General features: G+C 38.5%; 2 protein-coding genes across 2 annotated transcripts; both read right to left on the bottom strand.

Moving 5' to 3' along the window:
- Positions 1–1,374: 1,374 nt before the first annotated feature.
- On the bottom strand, positions 1,375–14,766 carry LOC110065654 (uncharacterized). Its single transcript, XM_089270905.1, has 12 exons — positions 14,586–14,766; positions 8,328–8,389; positions 7,935–7,991; positions 7,359–7,478; positions 5,946–6,032; positions 5,480–5,606; positions 5,053–5,093; positions 4,856–4,942; positions 3,784–3,872; positions 2,893–2,962; positions 2,308–2,353; positions 1,375–1,564 (listed from the first exon to the last, which is right to left on the bottom strand). Exons 1-12 carry the CDS (start codon positions 14,755–14,757, stop codon positions 1,527–1,529), a joined length of 996 nt encoding a protein of 331 aa, XP_089127031.1. The 5' UTR covers positions 14,758–14,766; the 3' UTR covers positions 1,375–1,526.
- Positions 14,767–15,774: 1,008 nt separating this feature from the next.
- On the bottom strand, positions 15,775–17,622 carry LOC110065711 (BTB/POZ domain-containing protein kctd15-like). The gene has a single exon (XM_020772869.2). The coding sequence runs from the start codon at positions 17,557–17,559 to the stop codon at positions 16,891–16,893; it is 669 nt and encodes a 222-aa protein (XP_020628528.2). The 5' UTR covers positions 17,560–17,622; the 3' UTR covers positions 15,775–16,890.
- Between the last annotated feature and the right edge of the window lie 124 nt (positions 17,623–17,746).

Below are 17,746 nucleotides of genomic sequence, written 5' to 3'. Positions count from 1 at the left end.
CCGTATCATCGAGGTAGAAGGACTCTGCAAATTCGTAGACACATGTTCAAGTGTCGTGTGGAAATGGCCCTATGCACCCAAATGTGGGTCTGAAGGATTTCCCCCTTTTGTGAAGTCCTTATCCCTATTTTCCGGCTTCATCATATGTACCATTTTAGCTCTTATATATGATCATGTGATAATAGGGAGTTTACGCAATCAGAGATACGCAGAACGTCCGCAGTACAATTGCTGCGTACGTGAGTTATAAATCTTGATTTATTTCAGACTCCCTTTGCAAAACAAAGAAAAATAACAAATTTGCGTTTTCTGGAAAACGTGAACCACGACTGTGAATTATTAATATTTCGTTTTAGAACTTAACGCCGTGCTACCCACTGGAGGGGCCCTCAGGGGTTTTAGGGAACAAGGGAACATGTTCATTTATGTCAAGGGAACAAGGGATGTTTTTGGGATTTATCCGGAGGAACAAAGGACATCTTAAAATCAAAGGGAACTTTGTCAAAAACATTTTAGGAAACAATGTATTAATTAATAGGGATCAAAGGCGAAAAAGTGAAATTTTCAAGTAATCAAGGGAATATGTTACCCCTCCCCCGTGGGAGGTCCTTTTACTGAGTTGATGAACATAACTTAGTCCCCCCAAGCGATGCACAAGGCGAAAACAGATGCATTGTTTGAGGTCTTGAGGAGATGGGGTCTGGGACGGCAAAAAAAGATCGGATATTCTCGGAAAATGACATGTCGCTCTGAGCATAAAGCGACCAGCACAATTATCCAAAACTTAGCAATTATTTCCAAAGGTTTCTCGGTTCCAGACCTCACATTAGCTAACTGCATACAAACCAAATACAGTCGAATCTCCCGTAAGCGATCACCCAAAATGTCAAGCCTAGGTAATCGCTTGCGAAAGTTTAGACCATATTGCGCCAAAATTTTGCTTCATTAGCATATGGTAACTGCAGAGACAGGCCTACTTCTGCTCTATATTACAGAGCGGAAATAAAAACAAAAGAAAATGTCAAACTTTAAGCTCTAAAAGTAGTCCCGGTCGCTTAAGAGAGGTAGTCGCCAAAAACAGGTTCCAACTATAGTGATTTGACTTGGAAACTTTTGGTATTTTGGAAAACTGGTCGCTGAGGAGAGGTGGTAAATTAAGAGAGTTGGTCGCAACCGGAGGTTCGACTGTAACAAATTTAACACTGAAGGTAAACTCGACTTTTATTTATCGAGCGCCCCTATTCCACCCTTTAAACAGGCGACCGTAACGGTTGCAAAGTACACACTCAATAACGGACATTTGAACTGTCACGCAACGTTTCACAAGGAAAAGCGCGTGACGATTCAAGGGGCAACTAACAACACTCTACGATATCCTTCTTTCTCAAATTTATTGACTTAAGCCAGCAAGTGAAATTCTGTTTACAAATTATTTCGTCAACTTGACGTCTTGTACGAAAGCTGAATGCATTTCCATGCACAGTCCCATGACATTGTGTTCGACCAGGACGACGTTTTACAAATTCTTACAATTTTGGTCTTTTGACATAGTGCCATCTGTCCACTGTTAAGAAAAAAGAACGGAAAAAATGCGTAAAAATAAAAAATCAAACGGAAAATCATACAGACCAAAGTTACCTCATCGAGTCACTAAGAACGGACACAAAGCATAGCACAATAAACCAAACAGAACTACAAATAAACAACAACTTCCAGTTGGCGCGAAAATATGCTTGGATATTTGTCCGCGGACATTATTTACAACAACTTTATTTGCATCAAAAGTATATAAATATCTACGAAAATATGAAACCCGTGAAAAGCGCTGAGACAAGTTAGTCACAATAAGTTGACGCACGTCGAACTCAGAACTCACAGAATTGTAGCCAACGAAAAGCGCGGGAAAAATCGCGTGCGCCAAACCGCGCTTGACTTTGGCATGCTTCTGATTGGCCAACTACACAAACGTATCAGCTCTGACTGGTTAGAGAACGGTGACTGGCCAGGAAAACAAAACTGTAGTACATTTGCCAAGTTAACCAAAATCTTTAACATTGCAAGCTTAAAACTTCCCCTAACAATACCAACTAAAGGTCAATATTGTCCTAACACCTCAAACGGAAGATATATAAAGGACATTCCATGCCCGCACTGGGATACGAATTGTTTCTTCGAGTGCTGAGGCTATCTCTCACAAGTGAGATGAAAAAAAAAATAGGAATAAGAAAAATCCCGTTATTTTATTAATATCTATAAAACAATTACTAAGAATTGATATTTTGATATTGAAGGAATCGCAACACTTACCTTCAAGAGAAGGGTCGATGGTTTTTGCTTCAGCAGGTGCCGCCGCCTAAAAAATAAAAAGGAAACTCAATTGACTGAAAGCACAATGACCTAATAGTCTTCTAGATAAGACATCTAACAAACTAACAAATTTAAAGGCGAACTATCGTCTCTCAAGATGTGGATATCACTACTTCAACAGTAATTCTCCTAGCCCACGTGGCAGGAACTCGAGTGAAAAGGGTACGAGGACTTCCAGTAGCGCGCGAGAGCGCGAGAGCGAGTAGACGCGCACGGGCGGAGGCAAGCACGAAAGGGGAAAAGCAATCCTTCTCGTCGCGCACGTACTCTCACTCTCGCACACCCCTCAAAATAGGCCTTTCCGCGCAAACGCCATGTGCATATGGCACTCATGTTGGTGTTCCTCACTATAGCAAAAGTTTGCATAACCATGGAACTCAATTACCAAACTGCAGCGGGAAAACTTTAATTTTTTCCAACGCCAAAAATACTGCCATGACATCACGTGAAAATACTAGATGGAAGAATTGTGCTTCAATTTAAAATTGTAAGCGTATAAATAAAGCAAGACGAAAAATGACTCACATGATTTATAATACCCGTTGCTTCTTCAGCGGTCATCTTGTAAGGGGAATTATCTACCGTGACATTTTTGCTGAGAGAGAGGGAAGGAACATCAAACGTCAATAATATGTTAATGGAGTCATAGGAGTTTTAAAAGCTCCCAAAGTGATAACACACCTTAAATACTTTTAAGTTAATCTCGCTACTCAGGTTAATCTCGACGAAGACTACGGTGAGATCTGACCAAGTTCGAATGATTCTCTTCTTTGATTAGCTATTCAATTTGCCTTCGGCTTTGCCCGCAAGAGGTCTGTGGACCATGATTATAATCAAATCAAAATCTCAACATTGCCACAAGGGCCAAACCTCAAGTCAATTATGCTGCACAAACTCGAACAAAAAATGTTCTAACGTAAAAGATTTTGGATACAACCCCAGTGTGTGACCATTCAAATGAGAGCTACTGAGTTATAATTTCATGTGGTACTTAATAAGCACTTAATGACTAGCCCCAAGGGAAACAGTGAGTTTTATTTCCCTTAAGCCCTCACATTGGGGAAACAAAACTAACTCATGGTTTCCCATGGGGCCAGTCATTAAGTGATTTGCTATACTTCCCAACTTAAAAAATAGAACAAACCAAAAACAAAAATTGTTTGGTTGATGCTTAGTGGCACACAAACTTGCCACGGTTTCAAGGTGCATGACATGATCACGTGCGAGTCGAAAGTTTGAGTTGTTGTTTCCCTAGGGAGTTAGTGAGTTTTGTTCACCCTAAGAAGTTGGTGAGTTTTGACCCATGACACGTGACATGTTCTTCTTCAATTGCAAAACGTAATTGAGTTTGGAGGTATATAACAAATGCACTAATGTCCATAATTTCAGAAACTGCACAACAGAAGGATTTCTTACCATGCTAGCCCTGCCTTATTCTCAATTTCTTTGAGGACAAGCTTTCTCCAATGCTCATGTGTTTCATTGACAATCTTCATGGCAAACTCCTACAATTTAGGCAGAACACTGGTAAATAATTTCACTGTAAGATTTAATTGTACTTTGTAAAATACGTTTTTATAAGCTCACATTGCGTAATTAATTTCCACACCATCTGGGATCAGATGGCTACAGAACAACACTGTGCCCTTTTCAAAAAACAAACATTTTCCAGGGCTCCTCCCGAACTTTAAGGGAGCTCAGTCCAGTATTTTTGAAATATTTTGGCAACATACAAAATTACCTTTAAATTGAAGGAAACTTGAAAATAATGGTTTACTAAGATGAAAAATCACTAAAGATATAATAATGGTTTAGGATGGAGAAGACTGACACAGTTTACTAAAGATGATGCCTGAACTGTCACGTCGCTTCTATAATATGCAGTTCAAGGTTTAGGCTCTAAAAGATATTGTGGACGGCCAGGGCAGGGTTCAGCCCGGATCAATCATGCCAAAATGTTCTCGTTTCTGTTTACAATTTTAATCATTGACTAACAGGTGTTGTCTCGATTTACAACAAAACTCTCCTGAAGAACTTAATATTGAAATATCAGAGGAAAATTTCCATACGGAACCTGAGCCTGAAATAATTTGTTACCACATATTTCTGATTATAATAAATGTAGTAATAAATGTAGCCCCTCAATTAATCGTTTATTTTTACTGACCATCAAGCAGGAAAATGCCCCCAAAAGAAAGAAAGAAAGAGACCTGTTCGGCAAATTTGTCTCAAATATCTTTTTTTAACTTTTCACTCAATAACATGTATCTACAAAGACTGGGGGAAAAGAGATAGTTACAATCTTAGGTCTATCAAGTGATCTTGTTTCCAAGAGGTGTGAACTTTATACAGTGAGAAAAATAGTGCCCAGTTGTAAGTTTATCTAGCAACCTTTGAAACCCAAAGAGTTTCTTTATTGACTGAAATCATGTGATCCTTGTTGAGAAAAGAAGTTCAAATGATAAAATAATGCCTCATGTACATGTACCTTGTTTTTTGCTTGATCATTGAATGCAAACTTGTTTTCGGCACTACCAGCTGGAATTTTGTAGATCTTGAACCAGTCAACTGTGGCCTACAAAGTAATGGAATCATGATCTAGATGTGTGCTTGCCCTCTTTTTGTTAAAATAAAGCAAATAATATTTTACATAGTTGTATTTTTTTATTGTTTTTCATTAAATACCTGCAGAAGTCCTGGCATATGCTTTTCAATGTCTTCAACATCTGAAGAACAAGTAATGAGAATTTTGACCTTAATGCTGGCATTTGTAGTAGTATGTCAAACATCAAAGACTGTGCTTGACCACATTTTCAAACACTAAGAAGACAGTTGAAAATATGATGCATAGCTGAGTATTTATGATGAACTTCAAGGTGTTTGGAAATTTGGTCAAATATTTGTCTTGAGTGTTTGATATATCTTCTCAATCGAGACTAAAACGAAGAAGAAGACAGGGAAATCTAAACATTGTCATGGTGATGACTTCCTTGTTTAACCGTAATGAATTACTTATGAGTTTGAGGCGAAGGTAACTAGCAGACCTGCAGTTTCGACTTCAAATGGTAGCAAAGGGCATAATTTGTACTAATAAAATAACTTTCATCCTTACCATTCATTTCTTTGGCTAAAGGATCATTCACATCAATGCAGAATAACTTCCAGTCTGTTTCACCTTCATCAATCATTGCGACAGTCCCTAAAATCTTTACTTGCTTAACCTCTCCTCTTGTGGCAATCTGAATATTTTGCAAATGGGTAGATGTTTTTAATATTGCATTCTTAATTCCAATGACATTATTGCTTATAAATAAAAGAAACACGTAAACTTTTTCTTTTGTTCATCAATAGGCAGAAAATTAGGGTTCTTTGACATGTTTTTTTTTTCTACAGTTATTCATATATTTCTGTAGGACTAGCATCAGAATGGTAATTTTCACTATAAAAGCTTGGACTATTTATCAAATCCCACTAATGCATTTAACCTCATTATTCCACATGGAAGAATAATGTGTATGTAGCACTAGAGATCTGGTTAAATCAGACTAATGAGGATGACATTACATCATTGCACCCACCATGGTCCCAATCTCACAAGCGTCTATAGGATCATTGTCACCCATGCAGCAGGTGTTTTCATCTTTGTGGCTTGGATCCTCCCAGGTCTGAAATCAACATAGCCATGCCATTGACAAATTATTAACTAAAGATGTAAAGCTGACAGTTGTTTCATTAACGTTTTCTGCAAGTGGACAACACGTTTTCGCAGGCGGCAACACTTTTACAACTAAACTGCTTTATAAGAAAAACTTTCCTCTAGATGGTCAAACCAGGTGGGCAAAATCATCCTCTCAGCAAGTCAATTTGTGCACTGCCTGACCCTTAATGAGGAGTTTATGAAACCACAATGGCAACGGCAACAGGAACGTCACTGAACAAAAGAATTAATGAGCAGTACAATGGCTGTGCTCGCGCATTATAATACTCAGTACATTTCTTTGCCGTCCTCTACAAGACAATGATGTGAAATGACCAAATTTTGCATTGCTCGGTGAACGTGAACCACGACGGCTAATTTTTTAAATTTTTATTTCAAATTTATCGCAGTGTTCTGGACATACTTCTGCGATAGTTTTGTCAGTGACAAACAAAGTGAATGACTTAAGAGTATCGCGAGATTCGTAGGTAAACTATAAACTCATTTTTCGATCGACGTTATCCTCGGCGTTGCCATTGTGGTTTCATAAACTCCCTAATGAAACCCTTGAAAGCAGCCTAATGGCTCGGGTGGTAGAACTCTGCATGAAGAGGTCTGGTTGGAGTGCCAGGGCCTTACGCAGGGTTGTCAAAGGTAGCCAGTTGCTGGTGAAGATCACTGTCCACTGTATATTCCAATTGCTGGCTACCCTGCTGAGTTATTCCAGTCTTGGGATTATTAGAAAAGGTGTAAAATCAGCCATTTACACCAACAATAACTAATAACTTCTGGCACAAAAAATTTGTGGCAACTATCTGATGATGTTATTGCAAGCATGTTCTAGAACAACTAGACACTATTCTTACAGTGAATCTCTCCATTCGGGATTGAGTATAAATGGGTACCCATCAACAAGAGGTTAACCTGACAAACCGTTTTTAGGTAACTTGTTGAAATAGACTATCATTTGATCCCATCCTTGAGGGAGTTCCTAGTTGCTTATAAATGTGATAAAACCCGGGATTTTTGGCAGTGTTGGCTTCTTTGGCCCATTTACAGACTTGACCTATCTAACTGTCAAATTGTTTGGAAGGCAGAAGAACAGTAAAGACGAGCCTCATTTTATACTGGGTGCTATAAAATTGATATGTGCAGGTACAAAAAGGTTTTGCATGTGTTCTTATCTTTTTAATCTTTTCAAGCCTGACAACACTAGAAAAAAACTTTGTGCCTTTTTTTTTCAAGCCTGTCCACACTAAATGGTACAAGATTAAAAGCTAACTGTTTAGTGTACCTGAGGCAAGGCTCCATAGTTCCATATGTATCCATGATATGGGAAGCAGTTATGGACAAATCTGAGCTTTCCCTTTTTACAGTCCTGCTTAATAGGATTCAGGGCTTCCTTTGTAGAAATCTGTAACACCACAATTTTGAAATTGAAAAAAAAAAAAAAAAAAGAAAAAAAAAAAAGAAAGAAAGAAAGAAATATTCAAGCCTTCCCTTGTAGAAATCTTTCACATCAAAATTAGGAAATTCAATATGAGTATTCAGGGTTTCCTTTGTGAAAATCTGTGATACCAAAATTTAGAAATTCAAAACTAAGAACATGTAACATGCTACATGTACAATGACTCTTAAGCTTCCTTTCCTAAACCTTTAAGTGCTAGCAGGTCTAAGGTGATCCGTGTAAGGTATCAGAGAGGTCCTTCTAGGAAGTTCACTTTAAGCTGGTTTTACCACATGCTTACAAAATTCATGAAATTTAATGAAGTCTTAGTAGGCGTAAGTAACTTCTCTGAGAGCCATCACTCTACGTAAGCGGTTCGTATATAATTTCTATCAGAGTATATTATATATACAGCTGCTGCACCTCCATTTTGGCATTTGTCCATCTTGGAACTTCAACAACCATGTTGCAGATTGTTTTCTTCAATTCAAAATGAAATAAATAACAAATGTTTAGTACATATTAATACTATATTATATATCCAGTTGAACAATCTTGATATTTAAAGCATGCGATAATTTTAATGAGAAAAATGTACACAATGTGCGATAAAAAAAACGTCTAACAAAATCACAATCCCTCAAGCTGATTTTTTGCCACAAAAAAACAAAAAACAAAAAACAAAAAACAAAAAACAAAACAAAAACAAAAAAAGAAACAAAAAAGCTACAATCATGTACGTCAAGTATGCATAAGAGTCCTGATATGGTTTTGTACACTAATGTTAACGATTGTTAAATGTACTACAGTACCTACCTCAGTATTGGCAAACAATGGAATATCGTGGAAGGGAGAGATGGCTTGACCATTGCCATCACCTGACAATAAAATGGTTGCAGTAAGTAACATGGAAAAATGTGCAGTGATAAATATGGTGACAGATTTGCTTTTGTTTTGTCTGCATGAAAGGAAACAATTTTTTTATTTTTCGGGGTGGCAAATGGTCCTTCAAAAACCATAGGCCTGGCAAAATTATCATCAAATTTCATGGGTATCGTAGTTGTTTTTTTTAGCGGTTATATGCGTCTTGCAGTCTCAATTTTGTTTACGAGTGTCAAAGACTGATTGGTTTGTTTGCTTTTTCCTCATAAATGATGTCTGAATGTCTTAAAACCTGACTGTCTCAAGCTTGCGTGTCAAACACTTTGAAGTCTCAGTCTTGTAATTGAAGAAGTAAAAATGTTTCAGGCTCGCCAAGAAAAACACTAGTCTCGCCTTCTCACAAAGTCTTGCATTTACCATTCCCCAACCTTATTTTCATAAGACAATTTTAACCCATTTTTGAAGAAGCATGTGGTAGATTTTCAATAGACTGTGCATGGACACAAGGGAAACAAGTTTTGGTTCAAGAGATGTTTTAATAAGATACAAAATGCCTGCACGATGCCGACTGCTTTCAGCTTAACAAATACTGTCAGGGTTCTCATTTTCAAATTTCTAAGTTTGACTGTATAGGAAGTACAGATTCTGCTGGATTATGTTTAATTTTGCAAGTCAAGTTCTAATCTGTTCTTTTTTCCCATGGTTTTTAAGAGAGAGTACAAATGTCACCTTCTGAATAATCAAACTTGACTTTGCTGCTGCTATATTTTATTTTGCTGTTTGATTTTGTTGCTATTTAAGTGTGAATGTAGTGTATGTAGGTCTAGCTTAGCTAAATTAATTTTTTATGCCGCCATTGACTTGACCAATTGGCGATGTCCAACCAGAAATTAAAGCTCTTGCTACTTGGTCACTGCTCACATGTGAATATTATTTTGTTACTGCAAATATTTCTCAATTTTTAACTATTTTCATTACTTTACCATATAAAATGTGTGTAAATGCCTTTTATAGTCAGGGCTGTACTCTAGAAGCACCCGGGTGCCACAGGAATCTGGCTTTTGCCTTTGGGCGACTGGAAAAACTTTTTTTCATATAAGCATAAGTGATCAGCACTGCACCCAGGATTTCATGGTTAGGAACCTATGGGATCCTTGTAATTTTTCTTAGAACACAGCTTGATAGTGTAAATAAAGAATTGAACTGAATTGAATTGTACATCCGCTCTTCGCTTCATGCACCTTAACAATACCCCTCCACACCTATGGTTAGCCAAATGTTGCAAAATTCAACAACTTGCACTTTCATATTCAACAACTTATACTTACGTTCAACAACATATATTTATATTCAACATTTTATATTTATATTCAACAATACGCATTTTCTTCCAACTTCAACCAAAATTCTTTTCATTCAACAAAAATATTTGTTCAACTTCAACCAAAAATAATTTCATTCAACAACAATATTCATTCAGCTTCAACCCAAATGATTTTTATTCAAAAAAAAAAAAAACTATTCAGCTTCTACCAAAATCATTTTCATTCAGCAACAATATTTGTTCAATAGTTCGTATAGTGTGATCGTCTGGGTGAGTGTAGTTCTGAAAAGAACTGTTGTTGGTGACTGACGTTTCGACAACCTGAGCGGAAGTCATCTTCAGAGTCAAGTGAATAGTGTTTGTCAGTTGATGATGTTATACGTCTGGTCCGTTGAACGTGATTGGTCAGTATAGCCATGATGGTACTGGCTGAAAGACTCGTGTAAAGTTTGTCATCAGTCATTGGTGGGTTTCGATCCGTCTATTGTTAGTCAAGTAGGTCGGTTTTTGGTCCGTGTATTGTTAAGTTGGTCTGTTAGAAGTCCATTTGTCGGTTTCGTTTCTGTCGTGGATAAGTCGTTTGTAAGGCGCCGGTAGTTGTTGACATCTGTTAAGAGGCGTTTGTTCTGGGTTAGTGTACCAGCTTTCCAGAGTCAGTCGTTGAAAATAGTTTGTACTGTAGGTTAAGCACTGAGCAGAGTCCCAGTCAATGTTGTGGTTTTTCAGTTGATGATGTACAGCAATGTGATTGTTGGCATCACCATTTCTCGTGGCTTGTTTGTGTTCAGTCAGTTTCGTGTTAAGGTTTCTGCCAGTCTCACCAATGTAGGAAGCCTGGCAGTCAGAGCATTTGATCTTGTAAACTGCTCCCTGTCTGTCGTTAGGTTCGTCTTTGTCTTTCACATTGGTCAGTAAGTGTCGTAACGTAGTTGTAGGTTTGTGGGCTACACAAATGTTGTAGGCTGTAGGATCCGTGAGATGGTCTCAGAAGTGCCCTTAATGTAAGGTATAGTCACTGTAGTGACAGGTGTAGGGTTCCTGTTTGTAGCGTCAGCTTCAGTACGTTGGTAAATGTTTCGTCTAATAAAGTCAGCATTGTAGTTGTTTTTGTGAAAAACACGTTCAAGGTATCTGTTTTCGTCACGTAAGCTGTCCGGTGTGTCACAAACTAGTTGCGCTCGTCTCATCAAAGTCTTTATAGTCATGGCTTTGTGTGAAGTCAGGTTGTAGGATGATTTGTCAAGTAATCTGTCGGTATGCGTCGGTTTTCTGTACACTGTCATTCGTAGTTCGTTGTTGTCGCAGCTTACCAAACAGTCTAGAAAAGGAAGTTTTCCATTTTCTTCGATCTCTTTAGTAAACTGGATGTCGGCGTTCTGTTCGTTTAGGTGGTCGTGAAAATCGTCAATTTCGTCTTTGTGAACGGCGGTAAAGGTGTCGTCAACGTAGCGTAACCAAAGCGGTATCATTTGTCAGCAAGTTGCAAGGGCGCGTTCCTCCACGTATTGCATCACAATTTCTGCGACAACAACAGAAACAGGCGACCCCATTGCTGTTCCGTGCAACTGTTTGTAGTGTTTACCGTTGTACTGAAAGTAAGTTGATGTAAGGCAAAGGTTCAGTAAGTCCATGTTGTCTTCTGTAGGTAACAGTAGTTTAACAGTAGATTGTTGTATAGCGGTCTCGGTACACTGCAATGCCAATTGAAGTGGAATACTGGTGAACAGTGATTTCACATCAAAAGACACAAGTTTGTAGTCGTCAGGTATTTGTACTGTCTTAATAGCGTCAATAAAGTTCTCCGTAGATTGTAGTTTGCGTCTTGATTTGTCGACTTCACACAAAGCCATGACTATAAAGACTTTGACAAGACGAGCGCAACTAGTTTGTGACACACCGGACAGCTTACGTGACGAAAACACATACCTTGAACGTGTTTTTCACAAAAACAACTACAACGCTGACTTTATTAGACGAAACATTTACCGACCTACTGAAGCTGACGCTTCGAACAGGAACCCTACACCTGTCACTACAGTGACTATACCTTACATTAAGGGCACTTCTGAGACCATCTCACGGATCCTACAGCCTACAACATTTGTGTAGCCCACAAACCTACAACTATGCTACGACACTTACTGACCAATGTGGAAGACAGAGACGAACCTAACGACAGACAGGGAGCAGTTTACAAGATCAAATGCTCCGACTGCCAGGCTTCCTAGATTAGTGAGACTGGCAGAAACCTTAACACGAGACTGACTGAACACAAACGAGCCAAGAGAAATGGTGATGCCAACAATCACATTGCTGTACATCATCAACTGACAAACCACAACATTGACTGGGACTCTGCTCAGTGCTTAACCTATAGTACAAACTATTTTCAATGACTGACTCTGGAAAGCTGGTACACTAACCTAAAACAAACGCCTCTTAACAGATGTCAACAACTACCGGCGCCTTACAAACGACTTATCCACGACAGAAACGAAACCGACAAACGGACTTCTAACAGACCGACTTAACAATACACGGACCAAAAATCGACCTACTTGACTAACAATAGACAGATCGAAACCCACCAATGACTGATGACAAACTTTACACGAGTCTTTCAGCCAATACCATCATGGCTATACTGACCAATCACGTTCAACGGACCAGACGTATAACATCATCGACTGACAAACGCTATTCACTTGACTCTGAAGATGACTTCCACTCAGGTTGTCGAAACGTCAGTCACCAACAACAGTTCTTTTCAGAACTACACTCACCTGGACGATCACACTATACGAACTACTGATACTCCTGGGTTCAAACCATTAACTGAATATTTGTTCAACTTCAACCACAATTATTTTTATTCAACAATAATAATTATTCAACTTCTATCATGCATAGTGATTTAATAACATACCTTCTTTTATGACAAAGGTTTTGAAAGTTCCCGGACATTCAAAATATTGTCATTCAACAAAATTCCCCATGGATCCCTCCCCCCAAACTACCCCGAACGCTGTCACAAATCCCTAGGCATCTGGTGTAAAACTGATGCAAGCGAAATCATCCAGAATTAGCCAAATCGACTGAAGATATAAAAGGTTTGCTTTGCCTTTTAATCCTCGGTCGATTTGGCTACCCTGAATTAAAGAAATGATAACAAACAAACATATTGGAAAGGACACCCATATCACTAGGGATTTGGGTATCCCACTTTCCCAGTGTTCAAAGGACTTAGTCTTGTTTACTTTATCTGCATGTTTTATAGATGTCTCCGAAGAAAAAAACTGCTTCAATAGCAAAATCTAATAGGAAGGATGGTCAAGGAAAGAGCGCGAAATAAACAAGTCTAAGACTTTACCTATATCCAAAGATTACCCTTGTCTATACTTTATTTATATTTATTTCGGTTTTGTCTTCGAAACAAAAAACTTTTTTAATGGCATAGAGAACTGTTTGCCGGCAAAATCTACGTATACTAGGAGGGATGGTCAAGGAAAGAGCGACAAACAAGTCTAATACATAGTTTATTTCCAACAGGCAACATACACAGAGGTCAGTCACAGCTTGAGACCTGCATATTGCGTGACGGTTGTTTATTCGTATGCTGATTTTAATCGCCGCACTATTGTAGGTCCAGAAAGCATCTTTCTCATTTAAAATAACGTGCATTTCAAGGGTTATCGATAGGCACCAAGCGCATGTTCATACAAGGATCTTTGGCATGTGAATTCGGTTTTGTATGTCGTTATAACTTCGGACTCAGATCAGACAGTTTGTTATGAATTGTGACTATTTTCAGAGATGTATCATGTTTATATCAAGCTAAAGAATGCTTTAATTTATTGAGACAAAGCTTCATAAGAAGATAAATGGGTTTTGAGCAGAATTGTGGATGATTTCACTTGCATCAGTTTTACGCTTTCAGTGTTTTGGGTATCCAAAACACTAGGGATTTGTAACAGCATTCGGGGTAGCTCGAGGGGAGGAACGGGGAATTTTGTTGAATGACGATATTTTGAATGTCCGGGAACTTTCAAAACCTTTGTCATAAAAGAAGGTAAGTTATTAAATCACTATGCATGACAGAAGTTGAATAACTATTATTGTTGAATAAAAATAACTGTGGTTGAAGTTGAACAAATATTGTTGTTGAATGAAAATGATTTTGGTAGAAGCTGAATAATTATTTTTGTTGAATGAAAATTATTCGTTTGAAGTTGAACAAATATTGTTGTTGAATGAAATTATTTTTGGTTGAAGTTGAACAAATATTTTTGTTGAATGAAAAGAATTTGGCTGAAGTTGAAAGAAAATGCACATTGTTGAATATAAATGTAAAATGTTGAATATAAATATATGTTGTCAAACATAAATATAAGTTGTTGAATATGAAGTTGCAAGTTGTTGAATTTTGCAACATTTGGCTAACCATACACGCCCAGCTACCCACTCCTTCACGGTCACTTGAAAGACACCTGACACCTGGAGTTTTCACTGATTTCAAAGGCCATGTTTTGGGCTTGACTCGAACCCTAACGCATACATTTATAAACGTCTGATTCAATATAGTCGGATTTCCGTTGAATTAGTATTCAAGTGAATTGGATTCCACGCGACATGAGATCTCGTTTCAATGCAGAAACGAATCGATGCAGTTTTCTCGCTAGAACTTTAATATGGCTCAGAGTTCGACATCTCTTGAACGACAATACTATATTATAAAAACATGGGATACTGATACATGCAAGTGCAAGTATTTTTTCAGATGAGGCTTGCACGATTTCGATTTGCGATGGCATTTCGATGTGGCTGACAGAACAGAGGACTAAAAAATTGTCAGATTTTGTAATACTTACGAAAATACATCCTGAAATCCAGCGTGTTAGGGGCTCCACTTTGATACGTGGAATAAGCCATGATTTTTTTCATTAAAGACGAAAATCGTGGTGTTCTTGAGGTGAAACAAACAGAGCTTCCACGACCGAACGACGTTAGCGGAAGAAAGAAACTTACTAAGAAACGGGCCATGTGTAAAGAGGCACTTCATTATAAGACGCTATCCTATTGGTTCTTGCAGACATAAGCCGCGATTTGATTGGTTCATTTTATTCCCGTTCCAACTTTCGTTCCAACAAATCCCTTTCAGGGTTTCTAGGAAACACTGGAAATGTGTATTCGCTGGGAGAGAGACAGAAACAGTCCATGAGCGTTTTCCTGTTTTATCGGATACCCTTCATCCACCAGTCGTTATTTATATTTCTTCTTTGATTGTTTTTCTTATAGCGTGTCTTGCGCGAGTTTGCGTGACCTAGAAGTGTGACAATGCGAGTAAAAAATGCGGGCTGGGAAAAACTAGCCTGCGTCGCAGGACAGTCTAAACCGCCGGTGTAGTCCGACTATACCGGGGATTTTGTGACACGTCCGCCTGCAACGAAGGCTAGCAAAAATTAAATAACAATAAAATACCGGTAAAGTAAAAAATAAAAACACGTTTGTCAAAGTTCTGATCAAGAGTTGATCGAGAGTCCTTTATTAGGCAATAGTTTACAAGTAATTGCACCTGATTGGCTCCATGTAGGTCTCTTAATTTGCTGATTTCCTTCCAACTATGTAATACACCTTTCCAACTTCAAATGCTGTTCCAAAGTTAGTGGCAAAGGCACAAGGTGGGGGAGAGGGGAGGCAGAGTGGAGATGGAAGGAGAGCAGCTGGGAGAGGGCAACAGGTTGGCACATAACAATTTTTTTTTCATTTGTTGGTATATTTTGGCAGCTCAGACCTCAGATCATTTCTTTTTGGACAAAAGTTTCAAGTCAGTATATGCATTAGCCTGGAACACAGAAAGATTTCTGACTTTTGTTTCATGCTGCTGAGAAATTTTGGCAGCATGAAACAAAGCCGGAAATCCGTCCGCGTTCGCAGGCTATCTATGCATCAGAGCTCTAAATTTCCTGATTTGGTCTTTGAGCAATTAGATGCTGGTACTGGCATGGCTTTAATCCCCTCCCCCTTTTTTTACCACTCCCAAAAGGCAAAGATGACGACTTCTCCAAAATGGATCTACATTTTATTTATCTTAAATTATTATTCTTCCTCAACATGACCTGTTCGGCCAAAAGCGTGATACACTGTGAAATATTATGTATGTGTGTAAATACTTCAAATACAAGAGAATTACTACAAAATGCACTCTAAACCATACATTAATCATTGTAATTGACACTAAATAAAACGATTATTATTCCTAGAGTTATTGAAATTATCCAATATTAGTCTAAAAATCATCGATTAATAAATAATTCTTTCATCCTAAGAAATAAAATGGCTTTATGTAATGACAAATTCTAGGGTTCAAAATTCTAGAAATTTATACTTACTAAAAAAGAGGATGAACATAAAGTTATATAATACGTATTTACAGCTGCCCAAGAGCACAACACATGTCATCCATTGTACTCTATTGTGGAATTTCTTGGGGTATAAATTATTCTGTGGCACTTACATAGGAAGTATCTTCCTCAATGACCTAGGGTTGGTTAGTCAGGGACTCAAAGTGCGATGGACAAAATATTGGAAGAACAAAAGCTTACAAGAACCAGCAAAGGAACCTCTGAGCACTAACTCTTATTGCACCATTTGCAAACAGCTCTTTCATCCAATGTTTATAGCTCTCAATAGGCCGATTTGCCTCCCTTACTTTGTCTCATTCTGACAGACTGCATGGGGTAGATCTGAGGAGCAGCCCAGACCCCAACCTGTTTTGGAGAGAAAGTAAGGCCTGGATGGACAAAAAATTTTCATTTGGGTACTTTCTGATTCCGACAATTCTTTCTCTGTTCCCCACATTGTATGAAAGCCTGGAACTGTTACGGTTATCTTTAATCTTCACTACAGTCCTAGCTTTGTCCTTGCCGGATAATCTCACCTTGTCAAAATGAATGAAAGTGGTATTTTAAAGAAGTTTGCCATGCATGTATCTAATTTCTTCAGGTTAACATTGGCAAGACACGAACACAAATCGTCCAAGAAGTACGGATACTCTGAAAATTCCTCCCTCCAATTTCTTTAAGAAGGGGCGTGTGCAATAGATGGCATAACTTAAATTCTCAGGGCTAAAAAAAATATCCCTGTATAGTAAAAAAAAAATGAAAATGAAAATTGTCAGAGTTTATTCTTCCGTACAAAAATATACTCTTGGAATTGTGTTCCTGCTAAATCACCATCACTACCACCACCGTTGCAACCTTCCAATACAAAACCATGTCCATACAATAGATCGAACGCATCCGCCTTCGTCAACTCGGAACCTCCGGGCCTCCAGGGTACCCGGTAATCCCTCACATATCCCCGCGCGGGGAGCAACGTTAATACAAGCTCCGACTGTTTGATATACCCTTGAAAGACTTCTTTAATGAGATCTTCCCGGCCGCTTAACAATAACTGATTTCGATATCTGTCCACTGAAACAATGATCGATCCTTGACCTTCGCTGAGCTGCATGTTTCTCCTCCGATCTTCCCGGAAAATTTGCAGCGCTTCAATCAGGTCCCCGACTTGATAAAAATCTGCCTCCGCGATAAGCTGATCAAATTCGTCAAATGATTGAGGAAGACACAGCTCCGAAGTCCGTAGAAAGTTTAAAACATGGCGGAACAGTGCTCCGTCTCTGTCAATGAAGTAGTTTCCTCTCGTGTCCTTAGCGATCTTCTGCCGTCCACTGAACATTGCTCCGAGCATCGACTTTGGATCGCGTGTTAACGTGTCCAAAGTCGTTGTATATACATAACCGCCGACATTTAAATTTAAAATGGATGGAAAACTTTCCTCCATACCTAAATTCCAGGGAACTATAGAATGCAATGGACAAACCTGGAATGAAAATCGAATGAAAACAACCCGTCCTAAGAGCCCGCTTTCCTTTTGGTCAGTGTAAGTCTTGATACTGACCAAAAGGAAAGCGAAAGAAAAGCGGGCCCTGATGACATTGATACCTTCTAGGGTGTAGAAAGGTCAAAAT

This window comes from Orbicella faveolata, unplaced genomic scaffold (assembly GCF_042242905.1).
Source record: "Orbicella faveolata isolate gen_17 unplaced genomic scaffold, um_ofav_v1 contig_34, whole genome shotgun sequence".
Lineage (NCBI taxonomy): Eukaryota > Metazoa > Cnidaria > Anthozoa > Scleractinia > Merulinidae > Orbicella > Orbicella faveolata.
This window is presented reverse-complemented; position numbering and strand designations above follow the sequence as displayed.

Coding starts and splice junctions, on each gene's coding strand:
- LOC110065654 (XM_089270905.1), bottom strand. CDS start 14,757: ATGGCCCGTTTCTTAGTAAGTTTCTTTCTTCCGCTAACGTCGTTCGGT. Junction 5,094..5,479: donor TTTAGCCAAAGAAATGAATG/GTAAGGATGAAA, acceptor CTTGTTCTTCAG/ATGTTGAAGACATTGAAAAG. Junction 4,943..5,052: donor ATATGCCAGGACTTCTGCAG/GTATTTAATGAA, acceptor ATTACTTTGTAG/GCCACAGTTGACTGGTTCAA.
- LOC110065711 (XM_020772869.2), bottom strand. CDS start 17,559: ATGGAGGAAAGTTTTCCATCCATTTTAAATTTAAATGTCGGCGGTTAT.